This window comes from Carassius auratus, chromosome 25 (assembly GCF_003368295.1).
Source record: "Carassius auratus strain Wakin chromosome 25, ASM336829v1, whole genome shotgun sequence".
Classification (NCBI taxonomy): domain Eukaryota; kingdom Metazoa; phylum Chordata; class Actinopteri; order Cypriniformes; family Cyprinidae; genus Carassius; species Carassius auratus.
The window spans coordinates 1648769-1669580 of record NC_039267.1 but is presented as its reverse complement, the minus strand read 5'-3'; the positions used below and the strand labels follow the sequence as shown (position 1 = coordinate 1669580).

At 40.9% G+C, this 20812-nt stretch overlaps 2 protein-coding genes across 2 annotated transcripts in view; both read right to left on the bottom strand.

Moving 5' to 3' along the window:
* The window catches only part of LOC113042959 (PDZ domain-containing RING finger protein 4-like), a 41364-nt gene extending 38882 nt beyond the window's left edge, over positions 1 to 2482 (bottom strand). Inside the window, exon 1 of the mRNA XM_026201999.1 lies at positions 2232 to 2482. Coding sequence (XP_026057784.1) covers positions 2232 to 2300 — 69 coding nt within the window. The 5' untranslated portion in view covers positions 2301 to 2482. The remainder of the gene's footprint in view (positions 1 to 2231) is intronic.
* The window catches only part of LOC113042956 (contactin-1a-like), a 551632-nt gene that overhangs the window by 295742 nt on the left and 235078 nt on the right, over positions 1 to 20812 (bottom strand).

The window sequence follows — 20812 nt, the reverse complement described above, 5'->3', positions numbered from 1 at the left end:
AAACATTGTAAAACCATGGTATTTGTCCAAAAACTATGATATCATGTAAAAACAGGTTTTGAAGACAGGTTTTGTGATGAGAAAACACTGTAAAACAATGGTGTGTTTTGTACATATAGAAGATTGTGTTTCCTTTTAAGACACCTTGTTTCAGACAATTTGTAAGGTAGCTTTAATATTGAAGGGCAATCCCAGAATGCATTGCAATGTGGTTTATGACATAAAGGAGGTCAATATAATACCTGGCGTCTCTATCCGTTAGCATTCTCATTCATCTCAATAGCAGCTCCATGATTACATCATCAAGTCTCAGACTAACAGCAGCACAAGACCTGGACAGAGCTCCAGAACGCCTGAATCAGATCCTCACAGTGAAGACTGACACACACACGGACACACTCTCAGCCGCGGGTGTGTGTGAACACACTCACGAACACCTCGTTTACACCATCTCACGCTCTCAAACACCAAACACTCACTCACGCACCGAGAGCTTGTGTTACTGAACACACAGCTCCGAAGAGAAGATTCACAACATCAAACACCAGATCTGAGGATCTCATCTCATCAGGACACACCACAGAGGAAAAACCCATGAGGTGTGGAAAAACAGCCCAAAATAAAGAATCAACTCCAGAAACCACAAGAAATATTGGCATACACGCTGAGATTAATGTTCTCTGAGACGGCACATAATTGGCTGATCCTCAAATCATGGGCTATTTCTGTTTTATTAACGTCCTAATTCTGTTAATGTAGTGGTTTCGGTGATGCTTGAATGCAGAAGCTCATCAGACCCACGTGATCTTCATCGCTCTGATTAAAACGATCCATGCGGAGGAGATTCCTCAAAACTCCTCGTTACAGAACAACGGCAGCAATTAACCAAATGAATGTCCCGTCATACACACAGTTTATTAGGAGCCGGAATCATTTTCCACGAGCGCTAATGAGACCACACTGAACATGAGTGTGTGTGTGAGTGTGTGTGTGTGTGTGTGTGTGTGTGTGTGTGATACAGGGGCTATTAAAGCTCTTCAGCACATATGAAGAGTTAATGAAACCTGCAGCAGAGAATCAATCATCAGCTCCAACAGAAGAAGACCACCGCTGGATCATCTTCAGCTCGCTGGGAGTCTGGGGATGCTGTGGTTATACACTCACTGTCTGCTGCTTTAGAATCAGTAAACGCTCCACAAACACATCAGATCTCCCAAAATAATCAACTGATCCATGTTTGTGTGTGTGCTCACACTTATGCTTATTTACTCTATTTACTAGTACTACACAACTAGTTTCACAAGAACTACTGGGGTGGTACCATGGTCCATTGGTGGTTTTACTGTGGTATTTTGATATATTCAATGCCAATGGTGCTAAATAATTCTCATATACTGTGCACATCCCAAAGAATACTGTGGAACTACCATGGTACATGCCTGAAAACTATGGTATTGTGTCAAAAAGATACATGGTTTTACTGTACAGCACAGATCCAAAACACCAAGACATTATGCACCTTTATACTGTGAAACATCCAGAGTGCCAAGTCCCAAAGAGGTAAAACCATGGTACATGTCCAAAAACTACAGTATGTTGTGGAAAAATACATTAGACTACCATTAAAAACCCCTGTAAAACAATGGTAAAAAAATGGTATTACGTGAAAAATAAATAAGTCTACCATTAAAAACCATTTTAAAACAATGGTTCATGTCTGAGAAATATGGTATTATTTGGGATGAAAAAACAACACAAAATACCATGATTAAAGATACACGGTATTACCACAAAACAAAAAACATTGTAAAACCTTGGAAAATATCTAAAATCTCTGACGTAAAAAATTACTATAAAAAGTACTATACATGATATTACTCTGGAAACCATTGTCAAATCATGATGCACATACAAAAAAACAAAACAACAACAAAAAAACTATGGTATTAAGTGAAAAAAATCATGGTATTACCATGAATACGCATTTTAAACCATGTAAGCTACATGTCCAAAAATACATAATAGAACCATGTAAAACTATGGTATTATGTGGAAAAACACAGCAAGCATCAGTACCTACAATAGAGAGTATTGTCCTAAAAAAGCCATTGCAAACCACGCTGCATGTCCAAAACCAGTGCTACTGCCCTGGTACAGATAACTAAGTATGACAGCATGCCTAAAAGCAGACAGAACCCTGACAGATCAGCAGCAGCACGAGCGTGTCTCACCTGTGAGATCTCGTACAGTAGTTTGTAATGCTCCTCTCTCTTCTGTAAACTACACAGATTGCAGCCCATCCTCGTGCTCAGGGACACAGCAGCCGTCTCGCGCTCCCTCCAGAACGGCTCGCGCGCGCACAGCGCCTCTCATCCGCGTGTCAGCACACAGACCTGCATGCACAACCACAGCCTGTGGCACCCGACCCGACAGTGTTTGAGATCCACTGGCTCTCTCCTTCCCACACATGCACACACACGCGCGCGGACACGCCCCCTCCAGCAGCTCAGCCTATGAATAATGATGAGAGGGGTGTGTCTACATCAGTGGGAGGAGTCAGTGGGCATCAGAGCTCAAACAATGAGGCTCTTTTGTGTCAGTAACACTGATGTCACACACACACACACACACAGCACTGGTCAGATATTGTGTTTTCTGGTGGAGATTTTAAGTGGTTGTCAGTCTTAAACTGTTATTACTGGCTGGGGAGAAGCAGTTCACAATGGAATTGATCAGAAGCTTTTCTACATAATGTGCAAAAAGCAAAGTAGGTCACCAACCAAACAACCAACCTATAGGGACTTCAAACACACACACACACACACACACACACAACAATACACACATGAAATATGAGTATTATCCATGCACATTTAGCCAAAAGCGTTGCTGGTAATTTTAGTTTTATGGCTGATCATAAATCTATACTATTTGTAACACATTGTTAAGCTGTACAAGCAAACTCAGACATGATAATGTCCAGTTGGTAAACCATGTACAAAAAAATCAAGTATCAAGACCAAAAATACACAGAATTTACCATTGTAAAACCATGGTACAGATTGTTTTAAAAAGATGGTATCCCCCTGAAAACCACTGTACATGTTCAAAAATACATGGTATTATCATGAAAAAGCATTGTAAAACTATGGTAAGTGTCCAAAAACTGTGGAATTGCCATGAAAAACCATTGTAAACCAAGGTGAATGTCCAAATATAATCAATACCAAAAATAGCCAAACACGTTTAAAACATGTTTATATCACTCCATATTTATCACATACTTATCACTCCATTAATCAGAAAATACTGTCAATAAAATACATGAGCACCATGTTTTTAGGGATAAAATATCGGATGAACCAGTGTGAATGAACAAAGCCTTCAGCAAAAATAAAACTCAAAGTTCTGGTGTGTGTAATTCCTGCAGAAGTGGAGGAAAATAACTTTGAAAGATATGTATCTACTATTGAAATCTACAGACACAAACAGACTGTACAAAAGTGCATGATTTCTTAACTGGAAGCTGAAGAAGACAATGGAAGCAACACCGAGCAGAGCTGAAGAGCATCATCGTGTCCATCACAGCAGGTGTGATAGTGTGCTCTCGCAATCAGAGCAGACCAACCACACGCTACTGAATTAACCAGCTCTAATCGCTCTGTAATAGGCCCTGGAGCTCCCATCACACACACACACGCACACACACACACACACACACAGCTCTCATCAGCTGACGATCGGTCCATTCCCTTTGGGAGAAAGTAATCGGATTTGCTGGCTTTAATTTTACTGAGACGCCCTGGAGACAAAACATGAGGCACAGAACCACACACTGCCTTAAGACCAGAATAAAACAATACATTAATTACACTGTAAAACTATACAGACATCACAAACTAATAAAATACAGAAATAAACAAGAAGCAAACATGAATAAACTTCAGTTTATTTGTGTTAGCTGTGTGAGAAGATAAGAAAGAGACGCGATGTGACCAAATCCACGTCCCACCTCAAAATGATCATTGGGACACTTCACAGATCAAATAACACATACATGTTGTTCAGTAATTCATGGCAGTGCTTTAACACAAGCTCCACGTGTGTTTTAAACTCTCCTGCTTCCTCACAGAAGTCCACTGTAAGTGTGATACAGTAAACAAGTTCCTTTCTAAAACTGAAGTACGAGTCAAAATGATTGTCAAAAATGTGGTCTAATAGTAAAGATGCTAAATATAACCTGGTATACTTCTTTAGGGAGGGAAGTCATGGCCTAATGGTTAGAGGGTTGGACTCCCAATTGAAGGGTTGTGGGTTCTAGTCTCGGGCCGGACGGAATTGTGGGTGGGGGGAGTGCATGTACAGTTCTCTCTCCACCTTCAATACCACGACTTTGAGCAAGGCATCGAACCCCCAACTGCTCCCCGGGCGCCGCAGCATAAATGGCTGCCCACTGCTCCGGGTGTGTGTTCACAGTGTGTGTGTGTTCACTGCTCTGTGTGTGTGCATTTCGGATGGGTTAAATGCAGAGCACAAATTCTGAGTATGGGTCACCATACTTGGCTGAATGTCACTTCACTTCACTTTAGACACACACTTTTACTTACAGTATCTAAATGGGAACATTCCATAAATACTATACAGTTTTTATATACAGCTAATTAAATACTATAACCTAGTTCTAAGCCCACAATCTAAACAGAAAATATCCCTTGTTTTAATTTTAATAGATATTTTCTTATTTTTTATACCACGTTTGCAAACGATTTCTTCCACAAAACAAAGTTTTGGGAGATAATAACAAAGGTTTGCTCACTGACCCATGGGTTCACTCTATCAGTCATAAAACAACCAATCAATCATTCCATGTGTGGTTAATTACTCGCATATAAGTGTTAAAGCACTGTTATATATATGAATATTAGACTGGGTAATAAAACGGAATATGTGAATTTAAATCATGTATTCTGCCACTGAATGTGTGTTCTCATAAACAAGAGCAGCTTATAGTGGAGCGTGTGCGGCCGGAAAAAAACCAATAGAAGCACGTTCAGAGTCTGATAGATGTGAGGAGGGCCCTATTAAATACAGTTTATTTATAAAAAAATAAAAAAATTTGATTAAATCATGAAACGTATACAAAATCATGAAACGTCACACACACTGACACACTGACACACACACACACACACTCACACACACTCACACACACACACTCTCACGCACACTCTCACACACACTCACACACACACACACTCACACACACTGACCACACACACAGTGGATAGCTTTACTGCTGTGGGCGCTAATGGCTAATAGCTAACAGTGCTCAATGAATCAACCTCTGACTGAGTCTCACCGAGCGACACAAATTACCCACAACCCCACTGAGACAGACAGGGAATGTTTTCCAGTTTATCTGGTTTAATTAAACCGCGCTCGCGTCTGGAGGAATCAGACCTGCCTCTCCACGCTCAGCCCGAGGGGGTTTTGTTTCCTGATGGGATGTTTGGGTCACATCGCACACATTCACTTACAGCTGCTGGACGCAGATACAGACTGAGCAGCGCTGACCAGTCCAGCTTCAGCTGTGCTTATCTGCCTGACAGACCAGCAGTAATGTCCAGAAAACAGCAGTGCTGTCATCAAACATAATCTCTGATACACACACACGCTTCTAATGCTCTACATGATCAACATGATGCTGTTAAACCTGCTTCACACTCAATCTACTGCTGTCTTCTGTTGCATTGAGAGTTCAGAGTCAAAGCTCTTTTAGTGTCACTGTGCAAATGTCCAGTTCCTCTTCAGGAACTCGAGCTGCGTCAATGCGCTTTGGGGAATGCGCCCAGCGTGCACGACTCTGAATATCAGCTTCACGTTTTTCATCAAGCCCTCTGTGTGTGAATGTCAAACCGTTTGTCTTGTGAGTCTTATGTACTGTTGTCTGTCCAGTTAGAGCTCCTAGACATGCCAAAGAGCAAGGCGAAAGTTAAGCACACTGATGGCGATTCCAAATCGCGCTATAGGTTGTGTGTTCCTCCCTGCCCGAGATATATAACGGGTGGGGATACACAGCCTGTGCATGGTTTGCCTGGGTTTGAAGCACGCTGAGTCGGCTCTCGAGGGGGCCGACTGCCCGCACTGTGAGCGTATGTTGGTGTGGCTGCTTCGTTCCCGGAGGGCCCTCTTCAAGGAGGGGGCCTTCGCCAGCATTCCCTGCGGTGATGGTCCCACTTCTGCTGAGGCAGAATGGCGGCTGCACTCGTGGGGTTCGCAAGTGGATCTGGTGGAGGGAATGGAGACGGGGCAGTCCCTATCTCCTTCCATTTCTGCCAGATCCGGCACCCAATCCCTAGAGTCGGAAGCACACTTAGCGGTTTCTTCCACTCAGGGAGAGGGGTTGACGCTCCGCCTCTCTTCCTCCAAGGAGGTTGACGTGGAGTCGAACGACAGGGATTTGCCACCCCACTCGCCGCAGTATGAGGAGCTCTTAGAGGTGGTTACTCACGCGGTGGCCAAATTAAGCATTGATTGGCCCGCCAAGAAAACAGCTGAACCGCAGAGAAGCAAGCTTGATGAACGCTTCCTGCGCGCGAGTCAGCCACCTCCCAGCCGGGGCCGACTGGCCTGTTCGGCGACACAGTCAATTCTGTCGTCGACAGGTTTCAGGAGGCCTGTAAACAAGCGGCGGCATTCCATAAGTTCCTCCCTCATTGCTCCCTTGGGGCATCTGGGTGGGAGATGCCCCAGCCGCACCCTAGCTCCTTGTACCGCGAGGCCCAGAAACAGAGCGTCGCCTCTCGTGCTCCTTTGCGTCGGTAATGAGAGTCTCGACGATGCTCTTGGCCAAGGACTTCCAAGCCCAAACAAGATCTCAGGGCAGTTATCGAAGCTAAGAAGTCCTCGACCAAGAAACCCTGACGCCAAGAGCCCAGGGTTTCAGAGGGCAGCCTCTGCTGGGGTAGAGCGGTACACACCGCAGTATACGGTGCCTGTCTCGCCTCAGTGCCCTTTGGGGGCCGGTCTGCCAACCCTGCCAGTGTTCCAGGGCGCAGCAGGTCCCAGCGAGCATCACTCTCAGTATCTTCCGCCCGTGCGCGTAGCGGGGCTGAGACGCTCGCCGCCCCTGCGGGGGCCTCTTACACCAGAGATCAGTCTCGAGAGACTGATTCCCTTAGTAGATTATTTAGCAGCGTGGAAACTACTGCCCAATGTATCTCGATGGGTCCTGCACACAGTAGAAAAAGGCTACCGTATTCAGTTCGGCTCCGTGCCGCCAGTATTCAACGGGGGCGTTCAGACGATAGTCGGCCTCAGGCAGGGTCTGGTTATGGAACAGGAAGTGAAAACCCTATTAGAGAAGGAGGCCATCGAGGTGGTCCCTCCTCAGGACAGGGATTCCGGATTTTACAGCCGGTATTTCATAGTTCCAAAGAAGGATGGGGGGTTGCGTCCGATTATAGACTTGAGGGTCTTAAATCGTTCAGTTATGAGATTAAAGTTCAGAATGCTCACAATCAAGCATGTTGTAGCTCAGATCAGGTCCGAGGACTGGTTTGTCACAATAGATCTCAAAGACGCATACTTCCACATATCCATCCTTCCACAACACAGGAAGTTTCTGAGGTTCGCTTTGGGGGGCGAAGCTTACCAATATCGAGTACTTCCCTTTGGCCTTGCACTCTCACCCCGCACGTTCACAAAATGTGTAGACGTGGCTCTGGTCCCCCTGCGCATGAAGGGCATCCGCATTCTCAACTATATCGACGATTGGTTGATCTTAGCTCAGTCAGAGCAGGTTGCGGTTCGGCATCGAGATGTCGTCCTCGCACATATGGGGGAGCTGGGTTTGAGACTGAACGCCAAGAAGAGTGTGCTTTCTCCGGTTCAGAGAACCACCTATCTAGGTGTAGTATGGGATTCGACCGCGATGCAGGCACGATTGTCCCCTGCTCGTATCGAGTCGATCTGCATCTCAGTCAAGAGAGAATCAAAGAAGGCCAGTCACTCACTGTCAAACAATTTCAGAGATTGTTGGGTCTGATGGCAGCTGCGTCCAACGTGATACCTCTTGGCCTGCTGTACATGAGACTCCTACAGTGGTGGCTCAAGACCAAGGGATTTTCCCCGAGGGGCAATCTACTTCTCACTATCAAGGTCACCCTGCCCGTGGTCTGTGGAGCGATCTCCATCTAACTTGGCATATCAATTGTCTAGAAATGCTAGCCATTTATCGTGCACTGAAGCACTTCCTCCCAGACCTAAGGGGTCACCATGTGTTGGTGCGCACCGACAACACATCGGTGGTCTCTTTTGTCAACCACCAGGGAGGTCTGCGTCCGCGCCCTTTGTACAAGCTTGCACACCAGATCCTGGTGTAGTCCCAGAGCAAACACCTCTCATTAAGAGCAGTATATATTCCTGGGAAACAAAATATGGGAGCAGACATACTGTCGAGGCAGGGGCCGAGGCCCGGGGAATGGAAACTTCACCCAGAAGTAGTGAAGCAGATATGGAGAGTATTTGGCAGGGCTCAAGTAGACCTATTTGTATCTCAAGAGACATCACAATGCCCCCTTTGGTTCTCTCTAGTTCATCCAGCTCCTCTGGGACTGGACGCTATGGTACAGACCTGGCTGAGGCTTCGTCTGTACGCATTTCCCCCTATTGCTCTGCTCCCGGGAGTTCTGGCGAGAGTGCGCCGGGATGGGGTCCGTCTGTTGTTAGTAGCCCCGTTCTGGCCAGGCTGAGTATGGTTCTCAGATCTAGTCTCGCTCCTCGACGGCTCTCTATGGGAGATACCGATCAGGACAGACCTACTCTCGCAGGCACAGGGTACGATAATTCACCCTCGCCCGGAGTTGTGGGAGCTGTGGGTGTGGCCCCTGAGGGGACACAACTGTTAGCAGCCGGTCTCTCAACTGAGGTTGTTGAGACCCTTCTCCAATCCAGATCTCCCTCAACGAGGAAACTGTACGCCCTGAGGTGGAAACCCTTCACTTCATGGTGCAGAGACCGCCAGTTAGACCAAGCAAACTGACCGGTTGGTACAGTTCTGGAGTTTCTACAGGCTAGGCTCTCTGCAGGGTTGACCCACTCCACGTTGAAGGTCTACGTGGCGGCTATTGCGGCCTACCACGCCCTTCTCGATGGCCAGTCTTTGGGAAGAAACCCCCTAGTTACACGTTTCCTCCGCGGTGTGCTGAGGCTGAGACCTCCAGTACGGTCCCGTATTCCCCCGTGGGACTTGGTTGTGGTGTTAGAGGCAATGTTCAAACCCCCATTTGAACCTATTCAAGATATCTCAGACAGACATCTCACACTTAAAACCTCCTTTCTGTTGGCTGTCACCTCTCTGCGGAGAGTAGGAGACCTTCAGGCCCTCTCAGTGGCCCCTGCTTATCTTGAGTTTGCACCAGGCATGACTAAAGCGTTCATATACCCTCGAGCGTGATATGTTCCTAAGGTTCCCTCTGTTACACCACAACCTGTAGTGCTGCAGGCCTTCTGTCCTCCTCCATTTCGGGAGCCCGACCAAGAGAAGCTAAATTGTATGTGTCCAGTTCGAGCGCTGGACGCATACATCCACAGAGCTGCCCTGTGGAGAAAGACCGACCAATTGCTTGTATGCTATAGTCGAGGCTATCAACGCTTCCTATGAGTCCTCTGGTCATCCCCCGCTGTCGGGATCCAAGGCTCACTATACTCGGGATATGGTGGCCTCCAAGGCCTTCTTAGCAGGTGTATCCATGCTGGACATCTGCAATGCTGCGGGGTGGTCCACGCCCTCTATGTTTGTTAAATTCTATGGCCTAGACATGCCAGTCACTCCAGGCGGTTTTGGTACTCGTTCCCCAAAGCGCATTGATGCAGCTCGAGTTCCTGAAGAGGAACGTCTCTAGGTTACGTATGTAACCCTAGTTCCTCGAGGGAACGAGCCGCTGCATCTCGGAGCCATACCCCCGGCACCCCTGTCGGCGCCAGCTGCGTGGCACGTGCTTTTATAGCTTCCTGGTCGCTTACGTCACTCCGCCGGTGACGTCACGCTCTTCCATTTTTCTGATTTCACACGATATTCAGAGTCGCGCACGCTGGGTGCGTTCCCCAAAGCGCATTGACGCAGTTCCCTCGAGGAACTAGGGTTACATACGTAACCTAGAGACGCTTCTAATCGTGTGTTTCTGATTCTGATTGTGATCAAGTAAAGGTGAGAATAAGGTCAGTAATATCTCCAGATTAACTCTAACTGCACTGGAGCAGCTCAGCTTTACTTGATTCTCCATCAATCATGTTTTAGAGTCTCAAATCTGATCCTCAGGATCTTTTGAGGAGCGTTTGTTTCCAGAAGCTTTACTTTCACTGTTCCTCAGCGGAGGAATGATCTTCACAAGCCTCCAGAACATCTCACATCTTCTGAGGAGCCTTGATTTCTTCAGCTCTCCATCACTGTGTTATATGTGCGGATCATTTACATCTCATCTCATTACTGGAGATATAGAGTGATATTCAGATCAGTTTATATCGGTATCTGCTCTACTGTTAGAAAGAACTGCCTGAACTGCGTTCTAATGATCTCGCTCTAGTCTCTGTTTTACAGCTGAACTTGTGACTTTTGTCCCTGTTTAATACAATATTAGGAAAGTTTCTTGTCCACAGTGTGAGATGTAGATTCAGAGGCTGGTGAAAGAGAACATGAATAAATCAACCCCTCTGTGCTACGCGTCGCTCTCCACACTCAAGTTCCTCAAAAGTTCATCGTTTCAGAATATCTGCAGTGCAATGATTTCAAGTGAGATGTTCCATCACCCACAGAGACACATGGACCAGAACATGAATTATTCATCAACAGAGTACAAACACACACTGCGCTCACTGTTTATTTACATCTGAACTTACACACTTTTCAGTTTTTCAATCAGATTCAGAGTCAGAAAACATGTTTATCCTGCCAAGACGCTCTGGTTTGATGATTTCTGAGAGACTAAACTGTTCTTCATTTCATTCCTCATATCTATCAGAAATAGAGATAATTTTACTGTCTCTCTTAAAAAATAAATCCCCCAAAAATTATAATTATTGACTTATCTTTATCCCTAATCTGTATTCTGTTGTCTTTTTTCGCTGTTTTTGAAAAAGTATATCCTGCTAACACTCATTGTTTGGTCCAAGATATTTAGTCCTAAAACTGAGATTTATTTTGATTGCATGTGAAATTCTCATCTATTTGGATAATGCAGTTTTAACATACACTAATAAACGTGATGTAATGTGTATTTGTCATTCATAACTGAAACAAGTCAGCTTCCTGTAATAGTATTAATAAACTCAATGTGTTGGAAATACACAATTACCAGGTTTATTTATTATCAATAAATCCTTTTGTAAAAGCGTTTGTCTCAGTCTCATATTTGAACTGATTATTGCTTGTTCCACAGTCCATATTCCATATTTTAACCCATTTCTAAACTTATTTACCTGAATAACTTGTATTGCTTTGTGATAAACAGATTTATGCTGATTCTAAGCAACTTGAATTAATGCATTTTAGAAAATATGATTATTTAGGTAAAATCATGCAAACGGTAAATAATAAACTATATCATGATTCTTTGAGTGCAGAAATCTGTTTCATTAATGTATGACTGACAAATATGAATCACATTATGTTTATTAGTGTGTTTGTGTAAAAACTACTATCTAAATGGAAGGAAATTTTATATGTAATTCAAATACATCAATCCTAAATGTCTAATTGTTTTACTCTAATGATGTGGCGTCAGCTGGTAATCTGCACAGATGTTCCTCTGGTTTATTCTGCAGAAGCTCTGTGTTTAAAGCACGATCATGAAATACGTCTGACTGCTGAAGTGTGGTAATAAAGTTCTCTGAAGAGAAACACAAAAGATTGAAACATTCACAGGAACATGGAGTTCCCCATCAAACCCGTGCCAGTGTGCACGAGCGTGAGAGGAAAGTCATTTAACTGCTCCGTGAGGTGACAGCAGCACTTACACACACCAGATCTTACAGTTTTATTCCTCAGTATTCTGAAGGTTTTTATGAAGGGTTTGTTCATATATAATTCACACTGGATTATTCAACACATTAGGCCTAAAGAGAAATCCCAAATCCCCTCTGTACATGTCAACACAAATTAAGACATTGATAAACTTTATCCAGTGTTCATGTTTATTTTCTGTAAATGTATGCACATATTAATGCATATTTAATGCTTCGCTTGTGTAGTTAAACATGATATTTTCTGTAATCAATCTCCTGGAGAAGTAGAGTGTTGTATTTCAGTGTTCACCTGGAGTGTCTTGACTCGTATAACATTAATAATGCAGTAATATAAATGTTGACATTTAAATCTTCAGTACAACAAATAGCACATTAATAGATCTTCCAGTGCAGTATTGATATTCACTTCTACATTCGTAATCTAGGATGGGGTCCGTCTCTGATGAGGAAGGGCTCTCACAAACACTGTTCTTCTCCGAGAGTGAAAGCGTGTGACCGTGATTGGTTTCAGCAGCAGGAGTGTTTCTTCTGACCTCCGGGGTGAAACTCTTTTACAAGGCTGTTTTGTAGCCCAGCAGACAGGATTGACTCATAAAATGCTGTATGTTCACGGACACCGTTCTATAAAATCCTGACAGCTACATTTGTTTCTCAAACGACGTGCTCAGAGCCGCACTTACGGCCGGCGGGGGAAAATGATCCAGACACGCTTTCTTCTTGACATGACTGAGAAACTTCAAGATCTATGAGAGAGAGTGAATTTCCTCGAATACGTCTAGCTGAAATCTCATGCATTCATCAGTCCCTTCATATTGAGTTACAAAACACAGGCTTGACACTCATCCATCCAAACTGATCAGAGTCAGCTTGACACAACACATCATTACACTTCAGGAGTCTGAGAGAAACGAGAGATTTAATGAGAAAACTGGGAGCTGGATGGAGGAATTAATTGGATGTTGAAAAACAAATGGTAAAACATGACATTGAAAATGTGTAACATCTTGGATGAGCTGCCAGTGATGTCAAAACTGATTTCATGTTGACTACAGCTATCATCATCCATCTCTCATCAGGAAGACGTCTGGACTTCACACAGGCAAAGCAGGGTTATTATAGGGTTAACTAAAACTATTTGGGGTCAAACAATATATATATATATACAAGATGCCAAGGCACCATTTCTCATTTTTATTTGGTCTAAAGTACTAAAATTAACTAAAACTCAACTGACAATCAATAATAAAAACTATATATATATATATATATATATATATATACTCTATACCACTAAAATCTCCCTTTTTTAACTTACATTTGTTAATTTTTTATTTTTTATTTGTTTTATTTTTACTATTACTTAAATGTAGAATCCTGAAAATTTAAAAACAAATCTGTAAATAACATTTCAGGGTTTCCTTTTCCACATTTTCACATTTAATTCATCGTGTTACTTGCATTTTGTAATGATTTAGTGAAGTTTAATCGCAGTTTGTATGTTCTTCTTTCTGCAGCATTATTTCCCAGCGTACTCATTGTGTTGAGGTCTAACTCTGACTGATGAAGAATTACTCAGCTCTTCCTCAGTTGAGCTGTAGTTTGTGATTCCTCTGGAGGACAGATGTGATCTTCTATAAGAGCTGCTCATCTATAACACAGTGTTATGTAACGCATACCCCTCCAAACCTCATGTACCTGTGTGTCTGGGGCTTCGTCTGACCCTCTGTGTGTTTAATCCACGCAGAGCACTTTAACATCTTCACGTCTGGATGCGTTTGTCCTCTGGGAGGAGAGCATCAGATGCATCAGATGCTGAGAGAGCATCCTCACACACAGCTGCTGTGGGGGCCGTTGCCATGGAAACCCCTCTGTTGATGATGCGGATGTCAAAGGACACTCACGAGACATTAGATTTAAGACTTTTACTGGAGAAGAAGAAGAAGAAGAAGAAGAAGAAGAAGAAACAGGAAGTCAAGCCACTCAAGAAATAGACCATAACGAATAAACAGTGCATTTACGAAAGATGCTCCTAAAAGATGGATGCTGCGCAGGGCACGCCAAATTAACCTCTCACTCAGAAACCACATCTGGTGACTACATGTTTAAATTACTGGCCAACATCTATCAAACATATACAATGTCATAGATTAGACTTAAATATATTAATTATGAAATCAGTTGATCATGCCATAAAATATCATTATTTATGTTTTATATTATGTATATATTACTTACTTAAATTAATTGTAGTAATGTAATGAAAATAAATCATTTGTATTTTTTAAAGTTGCTAAACATTAATTAATACACACACACACACACACACACACGCACACACACACACAGATACTGTATATATATTTCAATAAATAATAATAAAAAATAATAATTTGCTTTTTGCCAAGTGTTTCCCAACTGTATGTAGTTTGTGTTAAGTGCTGTTTTTTGTATGAAATGTTTAAATATGTATGTATGTTACAGCATGTACACACAATTGAAAGCAGAATAAAGAGTAGAACTGGTCTGTCCTGTGTGAAGGTTACTGGATGAGTGATGCTGGTGGAGTGTGTCTACTCTTCATTTGGTCTCTGTTCTGGTGACACAGTGATACTGATGAACCAGTTCCTGGTGAAAGTGTTTCTGGGAGAGTTTCAGCTCGATGCGTTCAGCAGACTCCAGCGTCGAGCTGCTTTATTCCCCATCAGCCCTTGCTAACGAGAGCAGGAGAGACTATAATTCATCTCAGACGAGGTTAAAGTCCAAGAGCTCTCAGAGAAACAGTCACAGTCCAGCAGACGAGATTCAATGCTACAAATAACCCACACGCTACAGCACAAAGTCATGAAGACTCTACAAACACTGACTGACTCTGCCCATTTATTTGATGCTTTCTGCATTGCTGGACTGCTACACCAAGGTCACGGGTTCGATTCCCAAGCAATGCATGAACTAATAACATGTGCAGCTTGAATGCTCTGGATAAAAGCATCTGTCAAATGCATGAATGTAAATGTGTTCAAGCTGTGAGCCGCTGATCATGATGAATATACTGTATTATGGCCCTGCTTAAACACCAAAGATTAAACATTAAAAAGGAATTAGGCTTTTAAAAGGTTTTTGTGCACTTTACAGCTAAATAAACCAGTTTAACTCCAGCTGATATGTGTAAAATCAAAACTTTAAACAAATGATGATCGCTGAACTTCCTCACCGACACCGGTGTTTCATAAAAAAAAAAAAAATTATCAAAAATTATTTTCATTAATTGAAATAAAATTTAACTAAAATGAAAAAAATGAAAACCTTTAAAAACTAAAAAAAAGTGAATTAGAAATGTTGCCTGGAATGTACTAAAATACTTAAAATAAAACTGAAAAAAAAAACACCATATGAAGCGCAAGGTTGTGGGGTCGATTCCCCGGGAACACATGATAGGTAAAAGTGCACTGTAAGTCGCTTTGATAAAAGCGTCTGCTAAATGCATAAATAATAATAATTACAAAACCCATGAAAATGACTTAATGTAAAATTTTAAACTATATAAAAATTTGAAAAATTATGAAAATTTGAAAAATTATTAAATATCATAAAATGACTAAAACTTAACATGAAACTTATCTAATATTTAGATTTTATTTCAGCTTTATTTCAATCACAGAAAATAATTTTTAAAGTTATTTTCTAAGTCTTATATAAAGTAAAATAAGTTTGATGAAGTACTAAAATTTCTAACACTAAAACAGATAAAGATAAAAATGAAACACACACACACACACTTACACTTACACTTACACACACACACACACACACACACACACACACACACACACTGATGGTAAAGCGCTCCTCTTCTCGGTCGTGTCTGGCTGCTCTAGATTTAGTGCTGCTGGTTTTGTCAGTTAATTGCGGGTGCGGAGCGGCCGGGGTCAGAGGTCACGCTCGCAGCGGTGGGGTCTCTGTGAAACACAGCTAATCGCTCATAAAATGTGTCAGCATCCAGATATAGCGCTCGCCGGCGATACGGAGGTCACCTCTGCAGCCGGACACAGGGCTGATGGGAAATCACACACGGTCTGTTTACAGCCTGCTATCACACTGAGAAACACTCCTGTCACAGATCACACACACGCACACACACACACAAACACGCACGCACACACACGCACGCACACACACTCACACTCTCACAGACACACTCTATCTCACACACACACACGCACATACACATGCACATGCACACACACACACATGCACACACGCACGCAGGCACATGCACGCACACACACACACACACACACACACACACACAAGCACACGCACACACACTAGAGGTGGGCGATACTGCAAAATTTGGTATCGATCAGATACCAAATACATATAGAGTCAGTATCGCCGATACCGATACCAATACGATACTTTTTACTTAAAAAAAATAAATAATACTTGTGTAGGGGAGTGTAGTAGGTCTGTCATTATTTCTGAGGTGGATGAATGATCAATTATTTAGGCAATATTTTTTATTAATGTATTGAACTCCACAAAATTATTAGTTATTAGGCACTGTAGAATTAATTCTTTACATCCATCAGTAGTAGCAAAGTGGGCCAGGATGTGAAAGCAGCGTTTGCTCAGGATTGTAGAGGTAGAAGACACGAGCAAAGTATAATGAACGTAGATGAGATTTAAATTAAAATATCGATTCAATTGTATCGATCCGATACAAATACCAATATTGGCATCGATACTATCGATATTTAGATCGATCCGCCCACCCCTAACACACACACAGCTCTGAGTTCAAGCAGGATCATCCTGAAACTCAAAGGATAGCCTTGTGTTCCTACACATTATTATTATCTTGTGCTCTTGATTTAGTGTTTCTCTAAAGCAGCACATCATTTTTTTTAATTATTATTTATTTATAAAGGTACAATGCACAATTTTTAACATAAAATTCACATTGCACCGGATTTAGCCAAAAGGCTAATTTTCATCTGTAGTCCCCGGGCAGGTCAACACTTACAAAGCACAGAAAATACCCATATGTTAACATACAATAAATACATACACACATACTGTCAGGGCCATAAATGGCTGTAAAATAAATAAATCAGTGAGTTTATCTACATCAGTCTTAGTGGTTACATAGTTGGTTTGATTTTAAAAAAGATTTGAACTTAAATGTAAAAAGACCATGAGTTTTACACCCTTTTATGTCCTCTGGTAGGGCATTCCACTGATTAGTGGCTTTGACTGTAAAAGATGACAGCCCAAATGCAGAACGACGAAGGGGAACTACACAATTACTCATATGAGATAGTCTGGTTGATCTCAATACAGAAGGAGGCAGACCGTTTACAATTTAGTGAACAATACACATGCTTGAATAAAGTCTAAAATTGTCAACGTTTAAAAAATTAATAATATGTCTCTATGATCCTACACAGGGGCGGATCTAGAAAAATATTGATGGGGTGGTGAGAAAGGGGCAGGAATTTCTGAGGGGTGGCAACATATGGCAGACGTATATATACTGAATTTAGTCACAGTTATCACAGTTTGATGATAAATATATGTGCACACTACAAAAGGACACAGCTATCATTTACAAACTTAATCTCATGCAATCAATGTCTTGCATTTGAAACAGTTCATATAAGGAATAAGTGACCAGACCCCATAAGCACCACACACTCACTAATGCATACAGTATGCATCCACATGTCATTAAGAGCATTATAAAAGATTCAGTCTTATCAATATGTCAATTTATTATAAGAAACACAAGATTTTAACAGCCAATGACATTTCCAGCTGGGGAGACTCGACTGATTTTCTACAGTTTAGTGTTAATCATCATCTAACTCAACCAGTCAAGAGCTACATTTAGCCTTCGATGTTATATGAATATGGTCCTGAAGCATAGCTTTTATTAGCTGACAATAATCATAAATAAATAAACATTATAGGCACAAATACAAATCTACTTTTAGAAATTGTTTCTGAAAAATGTGGTGTTATTGTTTTGGCAAGCTTAAATTAAAACTTCTATGAAACCTTGTGTGATATTCCTTTAAAATAATGTTTTAGTAGATCTTTTTTTAAGTATATTTTACTAAGCAATTTCTTACATAATTTCTTTGAGTTAGACCAAACTTTTATTTTGGTGGGTTGTAACCAGAGTTTCTGTGTTTTTTAATTAACTATTATTATTAGCTATTAAGCCTACTTGTTATAATTATAGCATACTCTACTGTGCAATAGTACTATATTTCTATTTTAATTTCTTCAAGTTATACAGAAATTTTATTTTGACAGTTTGTCGTAAAGACATTGGCGTTTCTGTCTGTCTGTGTATACGATACGAATGAATGACGATAGTTTTATCAAATGAAATGGTGAAATCCTCTCATAGCGCGCTGACGTGCACATGTGTAGCATACATCATGTGTTAATATAGTGAAGAGCTGTGTGTGTGTGTGTGTGTAGAGCACACATTCCCAGAGATGTGTATAACAACACCTTCAGGGTCGCTGCTGGCCAAATGTGTGCCCTATGCAGGAGTGTACTGTTGTGCCCCCCTTCCTCAAATATGATGATGGAAAAAAAATGACTATAGTGGTCAAATAAAAAAACTAAATGGATAAATTGTATTTTTACAAATCACAATTGTAGCTCTCGACATTTACCTGTGGCTATAACTTTATTATGACTCTAATTTATTTTATAGTCTCAAGCATTCAGAAATCATGCAAAAGGAAACTAAGCATGCTATGATAAAACCATGGTTTATTTTTGTAAGGGTTGTGATATGCACATTTTTTGTTAAAGAAATTATAAAGACTGTGTCATCTATAGCAAAAAGGTGTCCAAAAATGAAAGATGAAGTGAATATTTGAATGAATTGTGGTCAGTATCCTAAACAAGGATTTGATTGTCCTGTAAGTGTAACAGCAGCAATCACATGCCATTTGTAATAACATCTACATCATTTGTTTAGTTTGTATTTGCCTACATTATGTATTTTAACAGTGTTATTATTAAACAATCATTATTGCCTCGTTAATTTTATATAATGCATTTTAAGCCATTTTAAAGGCTATTGATGGCTTAAGTCTGTTTTTATAGCAGCAACAACAACAACAACAACAAAAATATTACAGTATATTAATACTTTGTAAATTATTAGAGTTTGTGGATCGCAAATAATTTGAATCAGTTCGGGAGCTCGGAGCGGGTTCGCAAATCATTTGAGTCAGTTTGGGGATCGCGAATCATTTGAGTCAGTTCGGGAGTTCGTAGCGGGATCGCGAATCATTTGAGTCAGTTATGGGGATCGCGAATCATTTGAGTCAGTTTGTGAGTTCGGAGCGGGATCGCGAATCATTTGAATCAGTTCGAGAGTTCAAAGCGGGATCACGAATCACGAAAGAAAGATTCGCGCTGTAAATTTTCAAATTGGCCATAACCTTTAATTCGTTTTTGCCAACTGGTGTGGCAGCAGGGGTGGCAAGGCTTTCTTTTAGGGTTTAATAACAGTTTCACCAGCATTACAGTCATTTACTATGTTTTCCAGTTTAAAAATGCTTCAAACAAGATGCATTTAAAAAAAAATATATATAGCAAAATGTTTATATATTTTTTCTTATATCATCAACTAGTTTCTTTCATATTTCAAGCAAAATAAATTTTTAATGGGTTTCCAGTTAAAGAAAATTAAAATTAAAACAAGATGCATTTATTTATTTTGCTACATTCATTTATATATTTTATCCTGATTCCATCATCAAATTGTTTCAAGCATAAACCTTGCAAAAACTGTATATTATTTTCCAGTTAATAAATGCTTCAAATAAGATGCATTTATGAATTTACTGCAAAAGTTGTTGTATATGCCATTGGCAAATTGTTTCTGTCTATAAATCTGGTTTTCCTGTTAAAAACTAAAGCCACACAAGGTGCATTTATTTTAAATAATACAATTAATTGTACATATTTTTCTTATGCCATTGGCCTTACAAAATAGTAAAATATTGTTTTCAGGTTTATATAAAAAAAAACTAGATTTGCATTTATTTTAAATTCATTGCAAAATTTATTTATTGTAAATTTTCTTATTATTAACCTTGCAAAATAGTTGTATTTAAATCTAGGTTTCTATAAAAAAAAAAGATAGATATTTAAACAATTTTATTACTTTTTTGTATTTATTAATTCTGATGTATTTTTTTATTTTGCCTTTGTCAACCTGTTCCCTTCTTGTTTCAAGCATAAACCTTGAAAAATCGTTTTTATTTAATTTTAATTTAATAAAAAGATGTTTAAAACAAGACACATCTAGTTGAAAGTTATTGCAAAATCAATTATATATATATATATTTCCTTCTTGTTTTATGCATAATCCTTGACAAATTGTGTTGGATTTGTGCTCAAACACTAATTATGTTCACTCAATCTTTTTTTCTGTTCTGTAATGTAAGAATGGAGTCGTATTAGCCATCTCTTGACCTGTGACCCCTTCCTTCATCATCTGCTGGTCTCTGAAGGACCTGAGCATCATTGCTGTGTGTTTCTAGAAGCATGCAGGTATCTGTGGTCTCTCCTGGAGCATTACACAGGTTACCCATGAGCATCCATAACCAAACTGGGCTGTAATTGTGTTCCAGGGGTCAGGCAGGGGTTGACCGCCTCATTTCTCACTCGCTGTCTCCTAAAGAGTGAAAAACTCAATCCCAGGGTTCAGTGCTTCTGTGGTGCCCTCTGAAAGCAGAGGAGAAACCCCAAACTA